This window comes from Podarcis tiliguerta (assembly GCF_965153285.1).
Source record: "Podarcis tiliguerta genome assembly, chromosome: 3".
Classification (NCBI taxonomy): Eukaryota; Metazoa; Chordata; class Lepidosauria; order Squamata; family Lacertidae; genus Podarcis; species Podarcis tiliguerta.
In genome coordinates this window covers 116,043,428-116,068,124 of record NC_139536.1, presented here as the reverse complement: position 1 = coordinate 116,068,124, position 24,697 = coordinate 116,043,428, and the positions used below count along the sequence as shown (strand labels likewise).

The window sequence follows — 24,697 nt, the reverse complement described above, 5'->3', positions numbered from 1 at the left end:
TTAAAGTGTATTTACAAAAATACTGTAAAATTAATGAATGTTAGAAGTATATTGGAATGAAGTTACACGGTTTTAGCAGAAGGGTTATTAAGAATGATATGAACATTAAGTGTTAATGCGTTAAATTGGGAAACTGAAAATTAAATGGTATTATGATAAATTAAAGATTAAATTGAAGAAGAGGGAAAGGATTTGTTGAAGTAGATAACTTGAACTAGAATATAAAAAAGGGAGGTGCGAGGAAGTCAAGGAAATAAGCTAATGAAAGATGTGGACATAAAATTTGGATGTGTGTTTTTACTTTTGTTTCTTTTTTATGTTGTATTGTTGTATTGTTTTTATTTCAGTTTCTATTGTGGATGTATTGTTTGCTGAATTATGTATTGCTTTCCCCTCCCTTTTGTTTATTTTTTATTGTCTTTCTTGTTATAAGTATAAAATACCCAATAAAAATCTTATTTTAAAAAAATAGACAAGCAATAAAATAAAGAAATCTACACTTGCAAGGTAATTTATGAGTTTTCAATTTAAAAAGCCTGTTAACAAGTTTCATTTGGAAGGGGTCATCCAGAAGGTCCTGACGGATGGCCTGATTTGAATGAGAATGCAGAATTCAACAGAGAGGACGAATGCCCCTCTTTTATTTCAGTGGTATGCAGGCAAGAAGCAGGACAATCTGCCTCAAAGCTTTCTTCTTGCATCTGCCTTCAGCTCAGTTGCTGTAATTATCTACACGTTTGCAAGGATTGTCTGAAAGTGAAAAGAACACGAAACACACCACCATCAGACTAGACATCAACAAAAGCAGAATGCCTCCAATGGATTCAAATTCCAGGGACTCCTTAATTCGGTGGTTCTCAAAGGGAGTGGCAGGAGAGGATGGCGAGCCTGGTGGGAAGATTCAAGGGCAACCCAAAAACATTTAAACATTTCATTTGTGTTGATGAGGAGATGAAGTGGAAGCGTTTCTGCTTGCCCAATACAACAATCTCCTTAGAGCTACTGTGAGTTCACCCCATCATGCTGAAATATGGAAGGTTATTGATACTGCAGTTCTGTGCATACCTGCTTGGGAACAGCTTCCTTCAAACTCAGAGGGGTTTTCTTCTGAACAATTATGCTTAGGATGTGGCAGTTTTAGCATCCCAACTGGCAGGGGTGGCAACTTGAATAAATATTGGGAGGGCTCAGGTAAGCCCGACCTTGCATAACCAACCACAAGATGCAACAGATGCACACCATTTGAATGGCAATGCCCATCACCTATGGGGGACCTTGGCTCCCTCAAATATTTTGTAAGGGGCAGGGGCAAAGGGACCTCGGCCCCTAGGAGTTGGCTGCTATGCAAACTGGAAATATTATTGCCAATGCCCCTCACACAAAGGCTATTTCACATAAAGCAGTGTTCCCCAACCTTGGGCCTCCAGCTGTTTTTAGACTACAATTCCCATCATCCTTGACCACTGGTCTTCCTAGCGAGGGATGATGGGAGTTGTAGTCCAAAAACAGCTGGAGGCCCAAGGTTGGGGAACACTGAAAGAATGCTTCGCTTTCTATGTAATATTGGACGTAAAGGATATTTATTTATTTATCACATTTATAGCCCTCAAGGAGCTCAAGGTAGTGTACTTAAGTTTGCCTCCTCCCTGTTTTATCCCCACAACCATCTTGCGTGGTAGGTCAGGCCGAGAGAGTGTGACTGACCCAAGGAACCAGTGACCTTCATGGCCGACCGAGGAGTCGAACTCTGATCTCCCAGCTGATCTCCCAGCTGATGACATGGCTCCCCAAATCAACACAGACTGTGGAAACTTCACATTGGACTTCAAGCATCTGGCATTGTGTGCCTCCCCATTCTTCCTCCAGACTCTGGGTCCTTGGTTTCCAAATGAGATGCAAAAGCTGCTCTCATCAGAAAAAAGATTTGGGGAGCCATGTCATCAGCTGGTGTTGGTCCACTGTGCTTCAATAATTCCAGGGTCAACGTAGCTGTCTACCAGGAGATTTTGGAGCACTTCATGCTTCCTACAGCAGATGAGCTTTATGGGGATGCTGATTTCATTTTCCAGTAGGACTTTGTCCCCTGCCCACACTGCCAAAAGTACCAAAACCTGATTCAATGGACATGGGATTACTGTGCTTGATTGGCCAGCAAACCCGCCTGACCTGAACCCCATAGAGAATCTATGGGGCATTGCCAAGAGAAAGATGAGAGACATGAGACTGTGCAATGCAGAAGAGCTGAAGGCTGCTATTGAAGCTTCCTGGTCTTCCATAACACCTCAGCAGTGCCAAAGGCTGATAGCATCCATGCCACGCCGCATTGAGGCAGTAATTGATGCAAAAGGGGCCCAAACCAAGTACTGAGTACATATGCATGCTTCTACTTCTCAGAGGTGCAATATTGCTCTATTTGCAATCCTTGTTTTGCTGATTTCATTTAATATTCTAATTTTCTGAGATTTGGGGTTTTCATCAGCTGTACGCCATAAACATCACAATTATAACAAATAAAGGCTTGACATATCTCGCTTTGCATGTCATGAGTCTATCTCATATATTAGTTTCACCTTTTAAGTTGAATTACTGAAATAAATGAACTTTTCCACAATATTCTAATTTTTCGAGTTTCACCTGTACGTGTGTACCGTCTATGAAACCAGTGCTGGGAGAGGCACCGCCTGCCAATGCAACAATTACGTGGTCTCCATGGAGATCAAGAAGGGCATAGTTGCGCTTTGCCAGCGCATCAACTAAATGATTGGGGACACATGCCTGCGCTGTCTAATGAAAAAGTGCGGCTACAGCCAACACCCAAAAAAACAAAGAAGCCCAAAGTCCTGGGCTACAACCATCGCCCCTTCAAAAATAAAAACAAAACAAAACCTTAAGGCTTGAGCAACTTGTTTTACTGCACATTCATTCTGATTTGTTTCCAGGGAGGTTAGACGGCAGTTGCATCTACACCATACATTGATGTATGCATGTATGCATTTCATACAAGTTTATATGCTGTTTGATTCTTAAAAAAACACAGAATCCCTCAAAGGGGTTTATACAAAGAATACAACAATAAAATCATTAGTAAAAACAATGAAAACATTCAGTAAATTAAAACCAGCAAGAAACATAAACACGTCAGTATTTCAGACAGAGAAGGAGGCTTGTCTAAACAAAAATGCTTTAAGTGGGTGCCAAAAAGAGTACAGCGAAGCTGCCTGCAAGATATCAATTGGCAGGGAGTTCCAAAGTGTAGGGGCCACCACATTAAAAGATCAGTTTCTTACAGATGCAGAACAGGTATTATGTGCCCCCTCCACAGATCAAAGCAGATCCCATAAAACGAAGCCACAGTCAAAAAACCGAAAAAGCCACACAAACCAAAATGCAAAAAAATAAATAAAAATAAATAAAAATTTAAAAAAGCAAAAACAAAACCTCCAAATATCACCTCTGTGTTGCTTGGGTGCACGGGACTCAACAACTGGCAGACTCAAACAGGAAGCCTCAATTAACAAATGGGACTCAATTAACAAAGGAAACACACTCAACAGGAACAAGACAGTGAAAAGCGACCCTTAAAACGGCAGCTGGGCCCGACCCGGAGCACTTTCCAGATCGCAATTGGACTTAGTCCAAAACGACTTATAATAGACTGGACGTTTGTCAAGGTTCCACTGTAGTGGGTGATCCTAAGAAATAGGAGGGTTTTGGAATTAGAATGCCATGATTTGAGGTTTGAATGACATGGATATATGTCGTATGACAAGGTCAAAGTGAATGTGGACTTGAAAAATCATTTTGTTAGACGCACTATATTGAGAATCTGGAATAGATAGGTTTCATTTGAAAAGAGGCGACAGGTAAAGAGAAATGGTTAGTTTAGGGAGGCCAGGTGACTTCACCTATTACAGCTTTTCATTGTATAGGTTTGTTAGATTTGTGCATTGCTTCCCACTAAGGAAGTCCCAAAGCTATGTACAGCTGTTCTTCTGGTTGGTGCCAGAGCATTCCTACATCCCACTCTTCCTGAATTCTGGGTGAACTGGAATAATTCCTAAACCACAAATTCCAGAACTGCAGCACACGTGCTTTACTGCACTTTTAAGTTTCTTCCATTCCTTCCTTTGCCTGCACACACCAGTGTGTTCTGCAGTTTAACCTGGACTTCCTCAATGACATTTCCATATCCTTCTGGGGCACAAATGAGCTGGGAGAATTAACACAGTTGTTCCCACAATCTTATGGCGCAGCAAGGTGGGGGTGGGCAAGTGGGAAAAGGAAGCCCTCAGGATGCTTACCAAGCAAAGCAGTATACAGTGTCATCATGGAATGAGTGAGATGGATGATGACCCTGCAGTGATGGCAAATAAATTCCAAACAAGGCTGAACTAGCCACATGAAGCAGTCGTCAACCTGAAAGTTGGAAAAGGGTAAATGGCTTTCAAATGCAGCAGAAGTTACATTATTACCCATAGGAGCAGTTTGCCAACAGTCACTGTGCAGAGCCGGACCAGCACAGTTTGCTGCCTGAAGCAAAAACGGTGCCTCTCCTATCCCATTCCATGTACAGCAGTCAATTGAGCTGGCAGCTGAGTCTAACCATGGGGCATCGACTTCCACAGCATCTGAGGGTAGCAGGCTCACCTAGGAGGTGCAGGAGAGGCAGAATGGCACAGCAAGGTGGGGGTGGGCAAGCAGGAAGATGAAGCTCACAGGACCCCTAAGAAGCACACATTTTGCTGCTGCTCCTCACTCTGGACCATGATGCTTAAGAACAAACAACACAAAATGCCATGGAATGGGCAATGTTAGTAATATTATTAAAAGTCAGAAAAACTAATAATCGGGTAAGGCAAAGATCAAAAGTTGTGAATGTAGTGGAATAGGCCACTAAGTCAAAACTGACCACCATGTGCATCATGGAGTGATGACCGGGGAGGGGGGGCCTTGACTGCCTCATTGATATGGCCAGATGGTGATCTGCAGACCAGCCACACTGTGGTCCATGGCTGTGTCCCAGGCACCAATCAGCTAGGCCAGCTGAGCTCCTGGGGGTGGGACCTCGGGGCAGACTGCAGGAAGAGCCTCTCCCCTCTGGTTTGGGTCAGCTCCAAACGAGAAGAGCTGGCATGCCTTGTGACAATTGCCATCTTGGCCCTGAACTTCTTGAATTCTTGTTTTGTAGCACTCAGCCTTTACTATGGAGAAAGGTTGGCCCCCGGTTGATGGAGCTGGGCATTGGGGGAGGGGATTTTGCCTTCCCCAGAGCCCTGTTATTCTTGGCATGGATGTTACATTTATTGATGATGTTGTCCTTAGTTTCTGGCAGGTGCTCCCTGCTTCTCAATGGGGACTCTCTTGAGGAGGTGTTTGGGTGTTGCTTCTGGACCCAAACCAGCTTTGACCCTGGAATGCCTGTGACCTGCAGGATGGCAATAGTGGCTCATGAACTCAAAGTTCTCTGACCTTCCACTAACCTTTCCCAGCCTGCAGATTGGCTGCGTCCTTCTGCCCAGAGCCGGGCTGCCCGATATTTGGATCCTTGCACCCTCTGCTAGGTCAAAGTGGCTTAGTTGTAACCAGAAAAGTTCTGGCCATTTCTCTTTCTTTGTGGGATTGTTGCTGTCCACATCCTGAGCACAAATGGTCAAACTGCAATTTGCTACATTCCGTAGTCACAAGGAAATCAAAACATTTTCTTTTGCTTTCTCAGACTCAAAAGCTTTATTAGTTTGACTGCAGATCAGACAGAGAGGAAAATTCTAATGTTAAATTCATTTTTGTACTAACTATAAACAATCACAATTACAATTACATGTAAAAAAATTATTAGAAACCATTTACATATAAAATGGTTTTGTCCTGTAGTAGTCTATGGATCAGTGATAATCAAAAATGAACAATAGTCTAATTTAGCAAAGCGTATTGTTATATTAATACAAAGAGATGGCTGGTATAAGTAAGAAATTCAGGAGCCTTATATTATTTGTGTGGGACATTTGCAAGAAGCCTCACACTTTTCCATTATAGGATGATCACATCCCACTTGATCCTTTAAGCTCGCGCAGTTGGTATAACGATTTGTTTTTGTGCATGGATTGGCTAAAAATGAGAGAGAGAGAGAGAGAGAGAGAGAGAGAGAGAGAGAGAGAGAGTGTTACAAACCGGAGAAAATTTAAACAAAACAAAAATGACTCTCTCGGAGAGCCTCCTGCTGGATCAGACTAAAGGTTCAGCATTCTGTTTTCCACCATAGCAAACTCTGGGGCCCAGCTGGTGTTGAATATTTGTTTTTAAGAGAAGGGTTATGGTTTTCATGTACAAGGATTAGTTGGATAATTTCACAAACTTCTTTAAGGGCACTCAGAGTTTGCCAGTATCTTTTTGCCTCATAATAGTTTAACATTCTCAAACTTACTGCACAATCCATTGTCACAATCATTTGGGCAGCGCCCACAGGGTTCTCCTGCTTCGTAGGGGGTGGCAATCTTGCTTTCGATGTTTCCTCTGGAATGATAAATGAAAACCAGCAATTTATATCTTTTTTTTCTCTGTCTTGAGAGATGGCCTTCTTAAATGGCACCAGTTGCTCAATCTTCCACACCACAAATATGTTAGGAGGGGAAGGGTCTGTGTGGGCTATAGAAGAGAACAGCTGGCTAGAGGGGTTGATGACCACTCCAGAAACAGATGTTGGCCACTGCATCAGGGCTGTGGGATCTTTTCCAGCCCAAGGGCCACACTGCATTCGGGAGAGCTTTCCAGGGGCCACATTCCAGTGTTGGTTAGGGCCAGTACCATTAACGTAAAGCCTACTTTCAACACACATTCACACACCCCTCTATCATTCATCTAGGCACCAAGCGAGTAACTTGCTCCCACAAAGGCTGGGGGCAGATTGAGGCCTTCTATTCAGGTGCTTCCTTCAGGCTCCAGAGCTGCTTCAGAGCCTTAAAGGGACAACCCCCTGGCGACTGGCACTCTTCCTTCATTCCTTAACCTCACCTCTGGTTTGCTTCTGGCACGCAGCGGCATCGTGTTGTTTGGCGATGCCTGGGGTGCCTGCACATGCATGCCAGGCAGAGACAGGGCGCTGAGGATGAATAGAGTCTGCCACGCCAACCTGGCCCTCACCCCTGGAGCCAAGCGGGGTGTGCTGTGCTGCTTCCCCCCTGTGCAGGGGGAGCCCAGCTGGCTGACACAACCCTGGGGGGCTGATTCTCCCTGATGCCCGCGGAGAGAAGCCCTGGGCTGGTCCATGCTGGGGTTGTCCCTTGCCTGCATCCCTCTGTCCGAGCCTGCTCATTAGGCAAGGAGCAAGTGAGCCCTGGCTGGGCAGCCATTTAGTGAGGGGGCCAGGGACACAGCATTGAGGCTAGGCCCAGAGACCCCTGGCAGCAGGCAGGGCAGGATGGGGGTCTTTGGGGGGGCACCTAGTTTGCACCCCCTCAAAATTGTGTGCCTGGGGCCACGGCCTCCCTGGCCCCACCATGCTATGCCCCTGGTGGAAGGGGCCTGTGAGGGTCTCTGGCCCTATAGGCCCTAGTAACCTGGGCTGTTCCTCTGGGTGTTCTTGTCCATCTGCAGCAGCTGTCTCCCCATCTTCCATAGTTAGACTGCCCTGAACCCCGAGCCAGAGTCATCTCCACACTGGATGCCACTGCAGCCTCCAACTGTCTGTCCGGATCAGGGATGCATACAGGGGTCATAACAAACACTGTTGGGGGTGGGTCATGGCCAGGTTTGATCAGAAAAATCAACAACACTCAAACAAAGCAATACAGAACAGAACAGAACATTTTGTGCCTTGGAAGTTATGGGGTGAAGAAACCAAACCATATTAGCTACTTTGGGCAAAAAGAATTCACAGATTTTATTTAACTGTTCCAGTAACCATCCAATGACCTCGGCCAGATCACTCCAGCTCCCAGCAGAGGGCTTTGCTACCCAAAGTTTAACTGGCAGGCACTGAAGATCAGGGCTTAATCTAAGCTAAGGTTGAAGCCCCAAACTTCTTTTCTTAATGAGAGGTCAAGTCTCAGGGCTGTTTGTGAAGTGTTTTTTTGAGGATATGCCGATCCATTGCTGTTGCTGTTGTGGAATCATATTCAGCCTCTGCATAACTGCGATTCGAGAAAAGGGTTACAACGCCCCCTTCCTCACCCTGCAACACGGCTGCAACGGCCCCATAGCTCTGGGAGCTCAGTCCGCCATCACCCTGCAGTCCACAGTGCCACCTTCTGGCAGCCAAGTGAACTGCCATGAGACAATACTTTTACCTGTTTATTGTGTAAGATATATTCAGCAATGAATATGAGACATAGGGTAGATTTAAACACAGGGGGGGAACGCTATAAATTAGTCAGAAATTAGATCATTTTAACAAAAGAAAAAATTCCTATGAGAAATGTAGTTTTAAACAATTACTGCTCTCTGGCGCCATCTGGTGTTGCATGTTTAAAACACATTCAGTTCCTTGTTTCTTTACTAAGGTAGCTGAGTCCCTAGTGACATATGAGGAAGGCCGCAAGTAGGGAAGCACCAATATGAATAGGTAAACAAAACTAGTGGCAGGTTATGTGCTGCACCCAACTAAATAGATTTGTTTTGCTTAACAATTTTCCTATCCTCCTGTAGTAGAGGAAACCACCACAATGGAGCAAGATGCTGCAGGCTGCCTTGAAAAGAAAGGAAAGCAATTACTGAAAGGAACTACACAGCAATAGTACTTCGAGCATATAATATGTTTTGTTTGCGCTTTGGAGGTCAAGATTGAAATCTGCCAACTGTGTAGGATTGACCCCTGCAGTAGGCTGCCCTCATGGAGTTGTGTCATTCACATGCCACCTCCAGGCACAGGGGACCACATTATGCAGAACACATTATACTGAACACATCCAGGCACATTATGCAGAAGAAAATCCCAGGTGGCTGCTGCCAAGAGAGAAGGCAGAGAAGGGAAACTCATTCCCATATGCACCAGAAAAGGATCCTTACTGTAGCTCTCAGTACTGACAGAACATATAAATGGCATGAAGCAGACTCTGACGGGGAATAGGTATAGAACAGGGGTCAGCAAACGAAGGTCCACGGGCCAGATCAGGCCCCACGGCCTTCAGGCTGCGCCATTTCTTCCCCTGCACCATCCCATTCCCTCCCTCTCTCTCACACACACCGCGGTGGCGCCTCCTCCCTCCCTCCCTCCTCCTGGCTTCTCCCTGCCCTGCCTAGAGGAGGAAGGGGGCTGGGCTGAGCTGGCTGAGCACCATTTTCAGCAGCCCCTCTCTGGAGCCAGCCCTTTTGCGCCGCTCATCTTCCCTCCGCCGCCCTAGCCCTGTTGCTCCTGTGGGCCAGAGAGTGGAGCGGATGTGCTCATCTTCCTACCCACGAGAAGAAGCAGCAGCGGTGGTGGTGGTGGCAGCCCCAGGGAAGGTAAGCGCAGTGGCTGTGGCTGGGGGTGGGGTGGGGAGGAGGACTACTTGCCCCCCTCGCCTCTTCTTCCAGCTTCCCCACTGTTCTGCTTTTCTGGCCCACCACAAGGTCTGAGGGACAGTGGACCGGCCCGCGACTAATTTTTTTTGCTGACCCCTGGTATAGAGCTTGGAGGAAACTGGAAGCAGCAGGGTGGAGTCCGGCTGAATCTGGTTTTCCAGTCCCCTGTGAGGATTTCTCAAAAAAGTACAATGTTATTGGTCAATGGTACAGAATACAGGATGGCTGCTAACCCTAAACTTAAATGCTTATGTCCCAAGATAAAAACAGCATTGCAAGAGGCAGCACATTCTTCTGTTAATACATACGCAGGGCTGTACTGGCACACATAGTAGTACTGGTATTCTTGGTCTGGGCAGAAGGCAATAGCACATCCGATTAGATGCGAAATATACCAAACCACCTGCAGATACACAAATGAATATGAATGTGATCACACCGTAAATCTGAGTGCACACCATGACAACCTTAAGGAGTATTGAAATGAGCCCTTCACATCCTATCTCCGTGCTGCAATTCTATTGCACAGATCCCACCTTCCCCTAACATGTACAGTGCAATAGGTTTGCCTTTAAATGCAAACTGAATAGAATTCCCCTCCTACATCCCTAGTAAAGAATAAAGATGATTCATCACAAATCAGTCTAAGAGACATGCAAACCTCTCCTATAGAATCGGCAGTTTGTGCAATGTATTCAAACTTCCTTCCCATAAAGAGCTGTTCAGGAGTAAAAACCTCTCTGTCTACCTTGCAAAGGCATTTGGGTCCATGTGATTTGTTTTAAATACTCTTGTGAACTGCTTTGAGAAATTAAAGATAGTGAAATAGTTTATTTTTAAAAAATAATTGGAAACCTCAACGAGGATGAAGATGTTATGAGGGAATCAAACATAGCCAGGTAGTGAACGTTTCCTTTAACATTCAGCAAGGCTAATGCATTTTGGATATTGTCATTGAGTTTCAAGCTTAGGCTTAACTGATTCTGAAATTTCTTGACAGTATCCTCAGTTACATTTCTTGGGCTTTGAGAACTGACATATTTTGCTATATTTGTTCTGCTATAATAACTGATATCTCTGCTTGCTAGCCTGCCGCTTCCAAACACTTTTGAAACAGCTAGTTAAATTTGTAAATAAATAGTTCAAACTTTTTAACCTCTGACCAGTGTCATAGTACCTGAGTGTAATGGCCAATCACGGCTCCTTTCGTCTTTGCTCCAGAAGCATACAGAAAGTCATCTTTTTCATTATACCAACTCAGAATGGCTTCAGTCCATCTCTTGGGGGAAGTTGACATGAAGAGATTTTCACCACAGGATGTGCCATCTGCAAGAGGTAAAACAATTATTTACAAGAACTTGAAGGCTTGCCTACCTCTACACGTGCTTCAGGAAAAGTAGCATTTATACTGTCTAGGACAGGGGTCTGCAAACTAAGGGCCACGGGCCGGATCAGGCCCAATTGCCTTCAGGATCCAGCCCGCGGACTATCTGTGGATCGGCATGGGGATTCTATTTGTTCAGGCTGTGCCATTTTTTCCCTGCGCCATTCCATCCCCCCCCCACCGCGGCAGCGCCTCCTCCCTCCATCCTCCTGGCTTCTTCCCGCCCTGCCTAGAGGAGGAAGGGGACTGGGCTGAGCTGGCTGAGCGCCATTTTAAGCAGGCCCTCTCTGGAGCCAGCCCTTTCACGCCGCTCATCTTCCTGCCCCCGCCGCTCTGGTGCTCCTGCGGAGCGGACAAGCTCCCCCTGCCTACCCACGAGAAGCAGCGGCAGGGGCCCCTGGGTAGGTAAGCACAGCGGCTGGGGTTGGGGGGTGGGGAGGAGGACTACTTGCCCCCCTCACCTCTAATTCCAGCCCCCCCGGGTGCAGCTTCTCTGGCCCGCCACAAAGTCTGAGGGACAGTGGATTGGCCCATGGCTAAATATTTTTGCCAACCCTGGTCTAGGACTTAGTTTCTTTTCTATAAATCTGTAATGACCTTACCCCTAATTCTTTTTTTTAACAAAACTTATTTATTGGTTTTTCACAAAAAACTACAAAACCTAACATTCTTCTTTTGTTGAAACCACTCCTTTATCTTTACCTTTATACTGAGACCTGCTGCCTCTGACAGTAAACGTAAAACATAGTAATAGATTCACAGAATCATAGAACTGTAGAGTTGGAAGGGACCCCAATGATCACTGAGTTCAGCCCCCTGCAATGCAGGAATCTCAACCAACACATCCACGGCAGATGGCCACCCAACCTCTGCTTAAACACCTCCAGTGATGGAGAGCCCTCCAGCTTCCGAGGGAGTCCATTCCACTATCAAACTGCTCTTGTATGTGAATGGAGTCTCATGTACTGAAAGGGCCAGGAGGTCTCCCCCCTGACATTACATGGTTTTGCAACCCCAAATCTTTCTGACACAGCACATATGCCCAAAATCTTTCCGACACAGCACATATGGAAGGCCCTGAGGTGTCGCTCTTGGCGGGTGTTAGTTGCCCACAACTCACTTCCATGCAGCAGTGTACTGAACATGCAAGCCTGGTAGACGTTCTTCTTGGTGTTGATCATTAGCACCCCATTCCCCTATACCCTTTTGGAGAGGCGAGCCTTTGCCATAGCTGCCTTGTCAATATGGCTGCCCAGCTTAGTGTCACCGGAGAGATTACTGGTTATGGTGGAACCCAAGTAGGCAAAACCATCTACCACCGCAAGCATGTGGTCACCAATGGTGTTTACGTGGACTGCTGGTGTTATCCAGATCCAGAATGTTTGTCTTTGTCATGCTGATGCTAAAGGAGTCCATTGTTTAATTGTTGAGCTGAAGGAGGCCATTCTTTAATTGTTGAGCTGAAGGCATGGGAGAGCAAGAGGGAGAAGAATATGCCAAAGAGATTTGGGGCAAGGACACAGCCCCTAATTCTTTCATGTTCCCATCCTTATCAATACGGAAAGCGAACACCACCACCCCATTTAAGGAAGTGGTTCATGTCAGTATATGGAAACATCACCGCTGCAGACAGCCAGATTGTTGACATCACATGATGCACCTATCTGTGGGAAAGAAGAGTTTCCCAGGACGTTCACAGGCTGGATAAGTCTTTGTGAAGAGTGTAACTTGAAACCTTCTGTGTGTGCATGTTCAGGAAGTTTGTCAGACCTGCTGGAAGAACTGAACTGAAAGGACGTGTTTTCTCTAGTGCTGTAATGTCAGAAATAAACATCATGTAAATAGATTTCTGACTTATTTTCTTTCTCCTGCGGAAGCAGGAGGGAGGGGTTGTGCATTTTACCCACTCTTGGGAAAATGTCGCCTATCAAAATCTCCCTGGTCTGTCTGGATATGAGCCAGAGGAGGTTACCGGTATGCAAGCTCCGAGGACAGTGAGAGGGGGCTTGCAAAACAACAGTTCATGGGGACTCAGAGTTACAAGATTTCTGTTTCAGCCTGACTGGAGCACTCCTGTTACAGATTGGGGATGCATTGCATTTTGTTGCGAGTTTATATTTGTTGCCTCTGGCGCAGACCCCGGGTGGTCTTCTCAGCCTATCAGCTTTGCGGTGAAATACATCCACCTCTAAATGGCAGAGGTTTCTGCATACAGGGTACACAGAAGTATGCTCACTTGTAAAAATTGAATGGAAATAAATCTAAATAGGCACAAACCAAAATAGCCTGACAAGGACCAGGGATCACTGTCTTGCAGAACCCACAGAAGATTGGAAGCATGGGGCCATGGAACATTGAGGGTGTTGGCAGAGAGACTGAGAGGGAGAGAGAATAAGGGCTCGCCCACACTTCTCCTTGTCTTGCTGCCTCCGCCTGGGAAAACCTGCTGTTTACCACTGAATCAGAACAAACAACAATTGATTTTTCTGCAGAGTGGTGGGTTTTCTCAGGGAAAGTGGCGGGACAAATGAAAAACTACTCAGACCTGTGTTTGGGAAGCAGAAAACCTCTTGGGGGCCTGCTTTGTGGGCACAGGACAGGCAGAAGTGGGGCCGAGCCCAGAGAGGGAGAGACAAGGGAAGGAGGAGGAAAGATACCTTCTTGAGATCCTGACTCAAGGTTTCAGGAGACAGAAGAGGACAGGGAAGGGGGAAATGTTCCCTTTCATACTCTTTGGAATGTTCTCCCTGCTATAGACCAACAAAATGCTCAACTTCAGGGCTGACACCTATCTCAAACTTTAGCACTTCAGCACTTTTACATGATAATGGGGTCAGCTTTCAGGATGGTGGGAAGGAGAAAAGTGTTCTCCCCCCCCTTCCCCCCTTGGAGATTCCCCCCACCCCTGTTCTGTCAGACCCCCTTTCAAGTTATGGCAGCTGTCAGGGAACTGCCATCGGAGCCAGAAGGAGAGGGAGGGCTCCAGAGGGATTCCGGAGAGCGTCCCGGGAGGGAGAGAAGCAGCACATCTTCTGGGGAAGGAAATCAGTGTAGCACCAGTGGAGGAGGGGGGCAGATGGGGGAATCGGCGAGGTGGCTCCAAGACTCCTCGCCGGGGACCAGCGGGGAGAGCACGGGTCCTCCGATGCCCACACCCTCCCTGTGCAGAAGGCTTCCGCGGAGAGAAAGTAGGCGGCGACTAGGCGTCAAAGAACTTTTATGCTGGAAGAAGTTGAAGAAACGCCCACTGATGGATTCTGCCAACGATTGAGACAGCCACGGGCAAGTGGCTGTCCGGACAAGAAAGGTTCACTCAGGCAACCCAGCCAGGTGTTGGCACCAATTTACGCACGAGCAACCCCTAGAACCACTACAGCAGCACTGCAAGATTTCACTGTAGTTCCTCACTTGGGCATTCATATGTATAAATGTATAACTTATAGCACCCAGGTTGTTACCTGGATACCATTTGCTCTAGTTGGCAGAGATTACGGCTGCTGGAAGACTTATTGGAGTATATGCAAGACATTTCAAGGAGCACAGTCTTTGGCTTGGTTCACAAGAGAAATATGGACAGGTCTGTATGTACAGGGCAGCTTCTGTGGCTCCAGTTCTGAAAAGGCATTCCCAACCCCCAAACTTTGGGAGCAGATTCCAAGACCTGCATATATTGCCTCAAGTGTGGTAGGAAGATATAAAACATTCAGCTGCAAAAGCCAATTGGCATATTTTAAATGTGCCACTCATGCGTTTCTTTTGATATTGGACTGAATTAAAATAAAAGTTTTTTTCAAAGAAAAATATTGCATTAAATATTTGTTATTCTCTTCTTCATGAAATAGATTTAATGTCTTCTAACAAAATTCCACTTTAAATAATCTGTTGGAACTCATATTTGCTGGAAGGTGGGTTCTTTACTTACTTAGTGTTCTATCAGATGCCGCACTGTGTTCTAATGTGCATTGGTTTGCCCACCATTGTGCAATCTTTTGTATATCATCGCTCCACTCCTATGTACAGATAAAAATACATTAGTGAATTACAAGTTTATAGAACAGTAATGCCCAGAAATGCATCAATTACCAGTGGATTTTGTAACTATGGTGATGTTGATGTTCTAGCTAAACACTGAAAGACCATTTCTGAGCTATTGGCACAAGCCTGGTTCAATAAATCATGGCCAATGGTGGAAATCAAACCTTTTTAAAATTATAGGTATTTAGAAGCACATTATGTTCCCAGGATTTCTTTCTATGCTTCGCCTACTTATCTAGTCGAATCAGGTGCATTTTCGTTACTGCATTTGGATCTTAGTCTATTTTTGCAAAGAAAGAAAGAAAGAAAGAAAGAAAGAAAGAAAGAAAGAAAGAAAGGATGATTTATTTAGCAATGTTTTTGACATATTTTTTTCTCTAACCAAGCATTTAAGAGTGGAATTTGGGTAAAGAGCAATTGCAAGTAGGTCACTTCATAGGAAACTCATTACCAGAAATGGCTAATGTTGCCAAATTCATTCATTTATTATGTTTGTGTATCTTGCCTTTCCTCCAAGGAGCTCATGGCAGCACATTTTAGCCACACAACACTGTAAGGTTAACTAGGCTGAGAGCCAGGAGGCTGAGCCGTGGCTTCATGGTGTAGTGGTACTTCAGCCTGCATCTCCTGAGACCTAGTTTGCCACTCCAATCCTTACATCACATTGGATTTACTTGTGTAGTAATTTATGTACTCATCATCGGTTAATGGAGATAGTTGTAGCTCTGTTAATAATAATTACATTTGTTACCCACTTTTTACAAAAAACAAAATTTCAGAGTGACTTAACTAGATAAAATGCAACAGGTAAAAACAAAACCATGTTGCAATATCTTGTCCACTATATTTTGCTCTGGTTTCATCATTTCCCTACCTTAACAAATGGTTCCCCCCCAACAATTAATTTTAAAAATGACAGTATTGTTCCTTCATACATTTCTGTTGGGTTTTCAAAATGTGCCTTACCATCTTCACCATGTTGCTAGCAGGTGGTTGGACTTCTCTCCGTAGCTTATTGTGTATGTCCACAATCTCCTTTTTCTGGTCTTCATTGATGGTGCTCAAACTAGCGAAATGGTCAGAGACCTGCAACCAAAGAGACAGTGGCCAAGGGTTCAGATGCAACCATCTCAGACTGATAAACCATGGCCTGTGTCTGTGCGTTCCCTCCTGTTCTGCCTCCTCTACCTTTCTCTCACTCCCCTTTTCTGGCTTTGCTAAACCACAGTTTCCCATTACATCAGAACTAGGAAACTGTGAATTTAGCATCAACCAAATGCTGGTTTGCAAACCATAGCCTAACCACACTTACAACTTAAGCCACACTTTTCTGGTTGAGGCATAATGGGAAACAATGGTTTAGTAAACTCCAGAAATCTTACACCAAGGCGTGCAAGAGAAGGGAGGAAAAAGTACTCAAGGCATAATGCCCTGCTCCAATAATGAGCCATTATGGGGGTTTTTTTTGTGGGGTGTGTGTGTGTTCATATTTATGGAGCAACTTTTAAAATGTGATTCATGTACACTATATACATAAAGTGAAACAGAAAGAAATGAAATTGAGACGGCGTCCTTATCGACAAGCTAACACAGGGATGCAGATAAGGGTTCCCAGTAAATAAATCTTTTTTAGTTGATAGGTCACATGAAAATAAACTCAGCCCAGAATGGTTTACATTTGGAAAAACATATTTGAACCAATGACCCAAATTTATTAAATATAAACTTATAAATTAACAGTTAAAAATAGCATGTAATTTTTACAGTAGGGAAGAACAAGAATAATGTTACAAGAGAATTATCAAGGAAAACTCCATTATAGAGAAAAAGAGAAGAAAAACATGCAGACTGTAACCACAGATGAAGTATGGGACTTTTTATTTAAGAAAGAAACTTTGTGGAGAAGTAAAATATTGGGTAAATGGGAGGGGGTGCATTGTTGCTTCTTCAAAGAAAAGAAAAATGACTATTATCACATGAGGGGTTGCTGTCCTGAGGCAGAAAGTGGTTGGTGTATGGTAATTGCGGTTATCAACGGAGTCATCCAAACTGGAGTACAGTATGTTAAGTATAATTATTTAATTGCACATTGGAGTGGAGGATGTTTGTATGTATGTCACAAAGGGTTTAATGCTGGAAAATTCTACTAAGCTAGAAGGAAGCTCTCTCTGAGCTCTAGCTGAGTTGTTGTTCTCTGCTAGGGTTTGTGTGAGTGTTTAACTCTCCTTGATCATGTGATTAAGGTATTCCATTGCGAAGTCACCATTTTGAAAGGGAGCTGGCTTGGCCATTTGCTCCCAGGCACAGCCAGGGAAGGATGTGATGATGAAGCGTCTCAAGAAGCTGCAGGTGAGTGCAGGCCATGGGAAAAACAGAGCCTTGATTTCAGCACTGATTGCAATTAAGTTATATATTTAAGAAGAAGAACCTATGCTTGAATATGCATATGTTTTATAAAACTTTCTGGATGAAAAACATGGATGTTTTCGTACCTGTTTTTGAAGAAGTTCTGGTTAGTAAAACTTTGAATAATACTTATGAGTCTGGACAATTTTTGTTCCAAAAGGACTCAGTTTATATGCATCCAATTGCTTCATGCTGCACAATATTAATATCTGCAATACAGTAATATTGCAACTTGTGTGCATACAGATTTAAACTTGTGGCGATAGATATATGATAGATAGATAGATAGATAGATAGATGATAGATAGATAGATGATAGATAGATATATAGATAGATAGATAGATGATAGATGATAGATAGATAGAGGTGGAAAGGGGGCAGGGTTCCAGGAAAAAATGACTTTGGCAATCCCACCCACCTTTGAACCCAATGTGCTTTGACTCTACATGATTTTGGCTTTAGGCATGAGCCCTGGAACGTAACCCCTGCTTAGATTGTGGGCTTACCGTAATTATTAACCCATTCATGCATCTACTGAACTTTGTAAAGTATTGGGTATCTAAAAAGCACTAGACACAAGTCTTGTATATATCCTTTGAATGGATATTATTTGCTAAAAAGAAAGACAATAGAAAACCAGCTAAAATAGAATTGATCAGAAAATTATGGGAACCGTTAGGAATAATAAAATTGACAACGACGATGGGGAGAAAATCAAGGTGTATAAATATATGCAAAGCAATTGAGACCCTGTGATTAAAATTTATCAGTTAAATTCATCAAATAAATGTTAAGGATCTCAAGGACAGGAATCACTTTCATGCTTTTATTTGGTTTTTGTAAGACAATAGCAGTGTTATAATAAATCTAAAGTGTTCATAGTAGGTTTAATTTGTAAAGTAGCTTATTTATCGTGTATTACTGTAATAATATTATTCCCTGTGAACTCTCTTATAATCCTTTTGCCTCCTTTTTGAACATTTTGTGTATTTCTTTGGAGAATAATAGAAAGTCATTTATAAGTTAATACTAAAACAGCAGCAGGGAACAACAAAAATACAGCAGAAATAATTTTTAAAAAAACTACAAAAACTGAAGAGTTAAAAACAGAAAATTACAAACCTATAATCTGGATGTAATAAATGAGAATAATTTAGTTTCAAATTCCTTTGGCCATTTGTAGGTGCTCTGTCCTCTGGATGTGACTCACCAGAGGGGTATGAGCTGTGAAATCAGTTCTCTAAAAGTCTTTTCTGAAAGAAGCTCATCTAACTTCTTGTCTGCTGGCATAGCAAAGGCAGATGGGATCTATCTGCAGTCACCAGCAGGAAAGCACCTTGAGCCTGGTTGGGGCAGGATTTTGCTCTCTAGGTAGCAAAAAATATGGAGGGAGGAAATGGGAGCACGTTGGGCACCTGCCTGGCAGCTTTGGGCTATTTTGCACAGACACGCTCATATCAAGCTTGGCCGGCACAGACCTCAAAGAACCTTGAAGGGTGGGTGTGAAAGTGCTTTCCCACTCTCTGGCAAGATCTCCTTGGATTTGATTAGTATAGGTGGACTTAGCAAAAGCATCAGGAACCAGTTTGCCTTTTATGAACACCCCACATTCTACAAATAAACCAAGCTCCTACCTGTGCAGCAGATTGATGCAGAGCTGCAGCCAGGCATGCACACAAAATGAGCAGGATCATGGCTGAAAAGCGAAGAAACCAGGACACATTTGTCATTTTAACTGCAATATATCTATGCCACTAAAACATCCACCTTACCTGTGTAATTTGAAATTACGTGAGGAGGCCCCTTAGGGCTGAGCATGCTAGCTCTCTGCCCCTGCTTGCCATTTTCATAAGCCTTTGTAAGTTGGTTGATCTTCTGAAACAGGGAGCCTGCTTTACTCATTGAGTAAATTTCAAAGATCTGGCAGGTCCCTCTTTTCCCCAGGAATAACAGAATCATCAGGTTGGAAGGGGCATAAAGATCATCTGCTCCAACCCATGCCTGATTTAGAAAACTCATGGCTACAGCAGCACACTGGGCAGTTTAGCTAGAGTAGAGATTTCCTTCAGGGATCATTAAAGCGATTTGAGGCCTCTTCAGTAAGTCAAAATTTATTGTTTTGAAATTTAGTATTAAGAGAAAGTATTTGACCGTGGTGCAGCACAATCCTAACCATGTGTCCTCAAACTAAGGATGGCAGTCTTGGTTACCATGTGTCTAAGGCTTTGTCCACACTTCTACCTGTCCCATGTCTAGAAAGCACAGGTCCAAGTGGTTTTCCACTTGACCCACAATTTCTAGGCACAAATCTGAGTAGTTTCCCCCATGCCCTGCTCCATTCTCAGGGGAAACCTGCTCTTTAGCTCCAAATTGGAACAAACAGCAGTTTGTGAGAAACCTGGCTTCTATTTGCTCTGATTGTATGCTAAAGAGTGGTTTTCCCTGGGGAAAAGTAGCAGAACAAGAGGAAGTGTAGATAAGCCCTTAGAGTTACAAAGACAGTGCCTGGCTGAGAGTTATCATGATCCATGTGAGAGAACCCTTGTGCTATGTTTCCATGTGAAATTTTGGGAAATTACCTGTTGCTACATGGTAATCTCTGAGTGGCAAGAGATTCCTGGGATGCCATTACTTATGCAGGGTTTAGTTTCCTTGGAATGAAGGTCAGCATATGCTCCAACATTTCTCAAGAAGAAATCGAGTCATCCTTCACTATCCCACTGTTGCTACCACCGCTGGCCAGCTCACACCATACCCCCCCCCTTCCTGCCACTGCGTGCCACTGCACATCGCCACTCACCTGCCCGCTGCGGTCGCCTGCCCAATGCCACACACACACACACACACACACACGGAGGGCCGCTGTGACGAATGTCCAGAAGTGGCCTTGTACTTCAGAATGCTGCAGCCCTCTTTGTGTGTGTGTGTGTGTGGTGGGCGGCAGCAGCTGGCTAGCAGGCAAAGGTGCGGAACCCCCTTGGCTGAAATCACAGGACATCCTGGGATGGAATCAGAACCTGGGGCAGCTTCTGTGATTCTGTAAGTCCCAGTAAAAACAGGACAGTTTGGGTCAGTGGAGACTGTGATATCTTTAGGATATGTGGGCTTTTTTACACATATATACAATCCAAGCATAGGATGAAGTGACTAATAGCATTTGCACTGTAACAGATCTTGCCTCCTCGTTAGTTTCTGGGTGGGTGAGTATCCAAAACCATAATTTTGAATTCAGCCGAGAACAAGGGGAGCCTTTCTAAGTCCTTTCACCTCTTGGCTTATACTTAGACTATCCCTTGCTTCTTAGGATGACATAACAGCCAGCCAGGAGAAGGCCCAGTCCCCAGTCCTCCTGGAAGCATCTCAGTTGTCTGTCTGGCAACACTTTCTGCGCCAACACGTCTAACAAGTAAATGGATGTCTACCAGCCCCATTATCGTATCAAAAGAGGCAGGTTCAAGCAGCTCAGCAGATTCCCTCTACTAGATTCAAAAAAATCACAGGCTTGGCTCCAACATTTCCCAAGAAGAACTCGGGTCATCTTTCACCACCCTACTGTTGCTACCACTGCTGGCTGCGATCCAAGGATATAATCTAAACCACCACAAGCCCAATCCTATAACAGTATACATAATAAATCCTTAATGTAGAAGCCAGCTACTTGAGACAGAAAGACAGACAGACAGACACACACACACACACACACACACACACACACACACACACACACAGAGAGAGATTGAGAGATCAGGAAGCAGCATATCACAGTAATTCAAATCTTCTGATGTCTTATCGCTCTCTCCCTCCCCCTACCCCCCATCTGCAGGTAAGAAAAAAAGGCTGCCACAGAGCAGTGATCCATGACTACCCTCTACCACTCCGGCCTCTCCTAATAGTGCACCAGAACTTTGTTTCCTTGTGAGCTGGGAACTGTAACTAAGTACTATAGGTAAGCAGGAATCTGAGTATTGTTCTGAGTTTGCTGTGTCATCATGAGTCCTCTGCAATGATCAGAGAACCTATACTTCCGAATGGTTAATGCTAGTTATTTGTTCCGCTAGTGACATTTTTCATTAACCGAACTTGCTCTCCTTTGCAGCTGCTGATGGAGAGCTCTTTGAAAAAGAAGGGTTATAATAGCAATGAGTGACAGTGGCCTTTAGTTCTTTTTTATTTTTAAAATGTGTCGTCTACTGTTGAGGCTCTGAACACTTTGGAAATATTTTGAAAGAGATACAAAATGTCAATAACAAGAAATTGAGAACAGGATCATTCACCAGGACTTGTGTTATTTTTGGGTCTCCAAGTTAACAAGTTGTCGTGGTATTTATGAAGAAAACATCCTTGCTAGCACATTAAAACAGTAGATTGAGAGGTTTTTCTCCAGTGCCAATGCACAGGGCCACTTTTTTATCACTGAAAAATATTTCTGATCTATCCAGAAGCTTGTAAGGAGTAGATACATTTTTTAAAAGGAGGAAAAAAGTTAAATAATCATATCAGTCCATCCTCATGGATAAAGAGTGATCTTAACCACAATTCTGGGTTAAACCTTGGCTTAGCAGCTGTCCTGTATCAAATTAAAAAGGCCCCAAAATGGGTGCAAGCACCTCTTTGGGAACCAGCACATCAATGTGGCATGCTCTCCTCAGGGAGGCGCACCAGGTGCCTTTGTTACATATCTTTAGGCACCAGGCAAATACATTCATATTTGCTCAGGCCTTTGGCTAATTAAATCTATGACTATTTAAACTGTGTGTATACAGGTAGGAGGGACGCAGGTGGTGCTGTGGGTTAAACCACAGAGCCTAGGACTTGCCAATCAGAAGGTCGGCAGTTCGAATCCCCACAACGGGGTGAGCTCCCGTTGCTCGGTCCCTGCTCCTGCCAACCTAGCAGTTCGAAAGCACGTCAAAATGCAAGTAGATAAATAGGTACCGCTCCTGCGGGAAGGTAAACGGTGTTTCTATGCAGCTTAGTCATGCTGGCCACATGACCTGGAAGCTGTATGCTGGCTCCCTCGGCCAATAAAGCGAGATGAGCGCCGCAACCCCAGATTCGGTCAGGACTGGACCTAATGGTCAGGGGTCCCTTTACCTTTATACAGGTAGGTACTGTTTTTGTTACTATGGTATGCATTTTTGTGTTATATTATAAACTTCCCTGTGTCGTCAGATGAAAAGTGGTAGGAATAATAATAATAATAATAATAATAACAATAATAATAATAATAATAAATGACCTACCCTGGCTTACTGTATGTGTGAATCAGGCCATTGTCCACTTTAAATCTTTGCTCTTGTCTGCATTGCTGCAGAGCCACCAAATCCAGTGGTGACAATACTATAGAACAGCATGGAACTTAGTGAAAATTAGTCTAGAAGGCAAAATTAGTCTAGGGGGCAAGCACCTCCAAGGCATCTTTAAGGCCAGTAGAGCACAAGCTATACCTGTGCAACCACATATATTTGGCTACTATTTTTATTTTTAAGTGAGAGGCACCACAGCATGACAGACTTGACTTCTAGACAAACGCAGGATGCTGCTGCTGCAATCTCAGTGCAAGCCACAGAGTCCATTGTCTCAGCCATACACAACTCTTACATCAGAATATTGCTGTGCAAAATGATTCAGAATCCATACTTCTTTCATTTGCAAAACAAGTCCCGTCCCTTAGTCCAGTGGTTTTACCATCAATATCCATAGCATTGTGGGGGAGCATGATTGTGCCTCCTCAAAAATGTGCACCCAGGGCCAAACCCCCCTTCCCTGCCCCCCACCATGGCTCTGCGCTACCTGGAGCTTCTAGGAAAAACAGAAGTTTAAAAACATAATAATAATTATAGAACACTGTCTGAGCTAAGCGATATGCACCACAGCAATGTAACTTTGGTGATATCCCCAATATAACTTACCTTTATATTTCTAGGGAGTTCAGAAGAATTCGTTGTACCTTTAGGCAGTTTCCTTCCTTTGAAAATGAGTGGATTTTCTTGCTTCAGTGAATATATATATATATATATATATATATATATATATATATATATATATATTCTCCCCCCCCCCATCTCTGTTGCTTCCTGCTTTGCAATGTGAGTCACAGAAACGGCTGTGTGAAGTAGGATGTGAGAATTGTGTCACTGTCTTCTTGCAATATTTGTTTTTGTAATAGCTTTTATTTCCTGATATTTTACTGGCTGTGAAAATGTTACTGCTGTTACAACCCTACAATTGTGCTAGATGAGGAACAACTTGATTTTCCTCTGCAAAAGACAAAAAGGAAAATAAATCAGGAGCTTTCCATAACGAGTGGCTGAACTGGACTAAAAGTCACCCCCAAACCAAACACATTTTTACTAGAGGCTGGGTTACCAACAATATCAAACTAATCCATTTTTTAAAACTTAACATTGATTATTAATTTTCAGCTAAATCAGAGTGCACTTTTTGTGTTGAAAATATAAGGAATTCTTCACATAATGAATACTGCATGAGGAATAGGATACTGATGGCTAAGTTCGTTTTCCAAGGAGAATATAAAATAGTTCTCTGTTTGGCTTATGCCCATTTTGCTGCCGTCAAACCTGGTTTGATGGGAACGTCATTTATGAAAGCATACATTACTGTTACCTTTCAAACATAATGGACTGAGAAAAACTTGTAGAACTATTTTGTTCTGTCTGTTATGGTATAATTACCAGCGCAAACGTGACTTGGTACAATAACGACTGTGCAAACAAAGGGGATTGTACTGTGTAAACAAGGCTTATTGTCAGGGACTGGGAAGAGGAGGATTGGTGGAGACCGCCTACCCAGCTTGACCCTTCCAGAGAAGAGGAAGACAGTTTTGGATTTAAGGGGGATCACAGCTCAGAGGCAGATGAGAGGGAAAGCTGGGAAATAATGGGAGAGGAGGAGGAAGAAGCACAAGACAGCTGATGGCACAGTGACTTTAGAAAGCATTCCAGACCCCCCTCCCAGAACCCAGTGAGCCTTGAAAGTAGGAGAGCAGAGAGGACACATCTCAGCACATGTAGGGATGACGCATAATGTAAGAGAGGGAGGGGGTGGAGACTCAGGGCAACGCCACTATTCCATGAGGCTGCATTTCCAAGCCTCTCTCTGTGAATATTGAATGAAAAGCAGTTGGTAAGAACTTTTCCTTGTCTTATCCATTCCTGGCGACCTGCTGTGGGGATTGGATCCACTGCCGCCTGACACTTATACGTGGCTTCCTCCAGCTTGCCATGGCTCACAGTTTTTGAAAAGCAATTTTGTATGACTCAATTACTCATTGCCCCCCTCTTTCATTTCCTCCTATCATCTTTTGCAGTTGTTTACAGTCTGGAAGCACATGGAACCGTCGTATTTCAGATTCA

The 24,697-nt window shown here is 44.0% G+C and overlaps 1 protein-coding gene across 1 annotated transcript; it reads right to left on the bottom strand.

Moving 5' to 3' along the window:
• Nucleotides 1-5,697: 5,697 nt before the first annotated feature.
• Nucleotides 5,698-23,343, bottom strand: LOC310675219 (cysteine-rich venom protein helothermine-like). The gene is made up of 8 exons (XM_083435482.1): nucleotides 23,234-23,343; nucleotides 18,956-19,017; nucleotides 15,881-16,000; nucleotides 14,802-14,889; nucleotides 10,673-10,821; nucleotides 9,804-9,898; nucleotides 6,422-6,510; nucleotides 5,698-6,105 (listed from the first exon to the last, which is right to left on the bottom strand). The coding sequence occupies exons 2-8, from the start codon at nucleotides 19,013-19,015 to the stop codon at nucleotides 5,981-5,983; spliced, it is 726 nt and encodes a 241-aa protein (XP_083291608.1). The 5' UTR covers nucleotides 19,016-19,017; nucleotides 23,234-23,343; the 3' UTR covers nucleotides 5,698-5,980.
• Nucleotides 23,344-24,697: the final 1,354 nt, after the last annotated feature.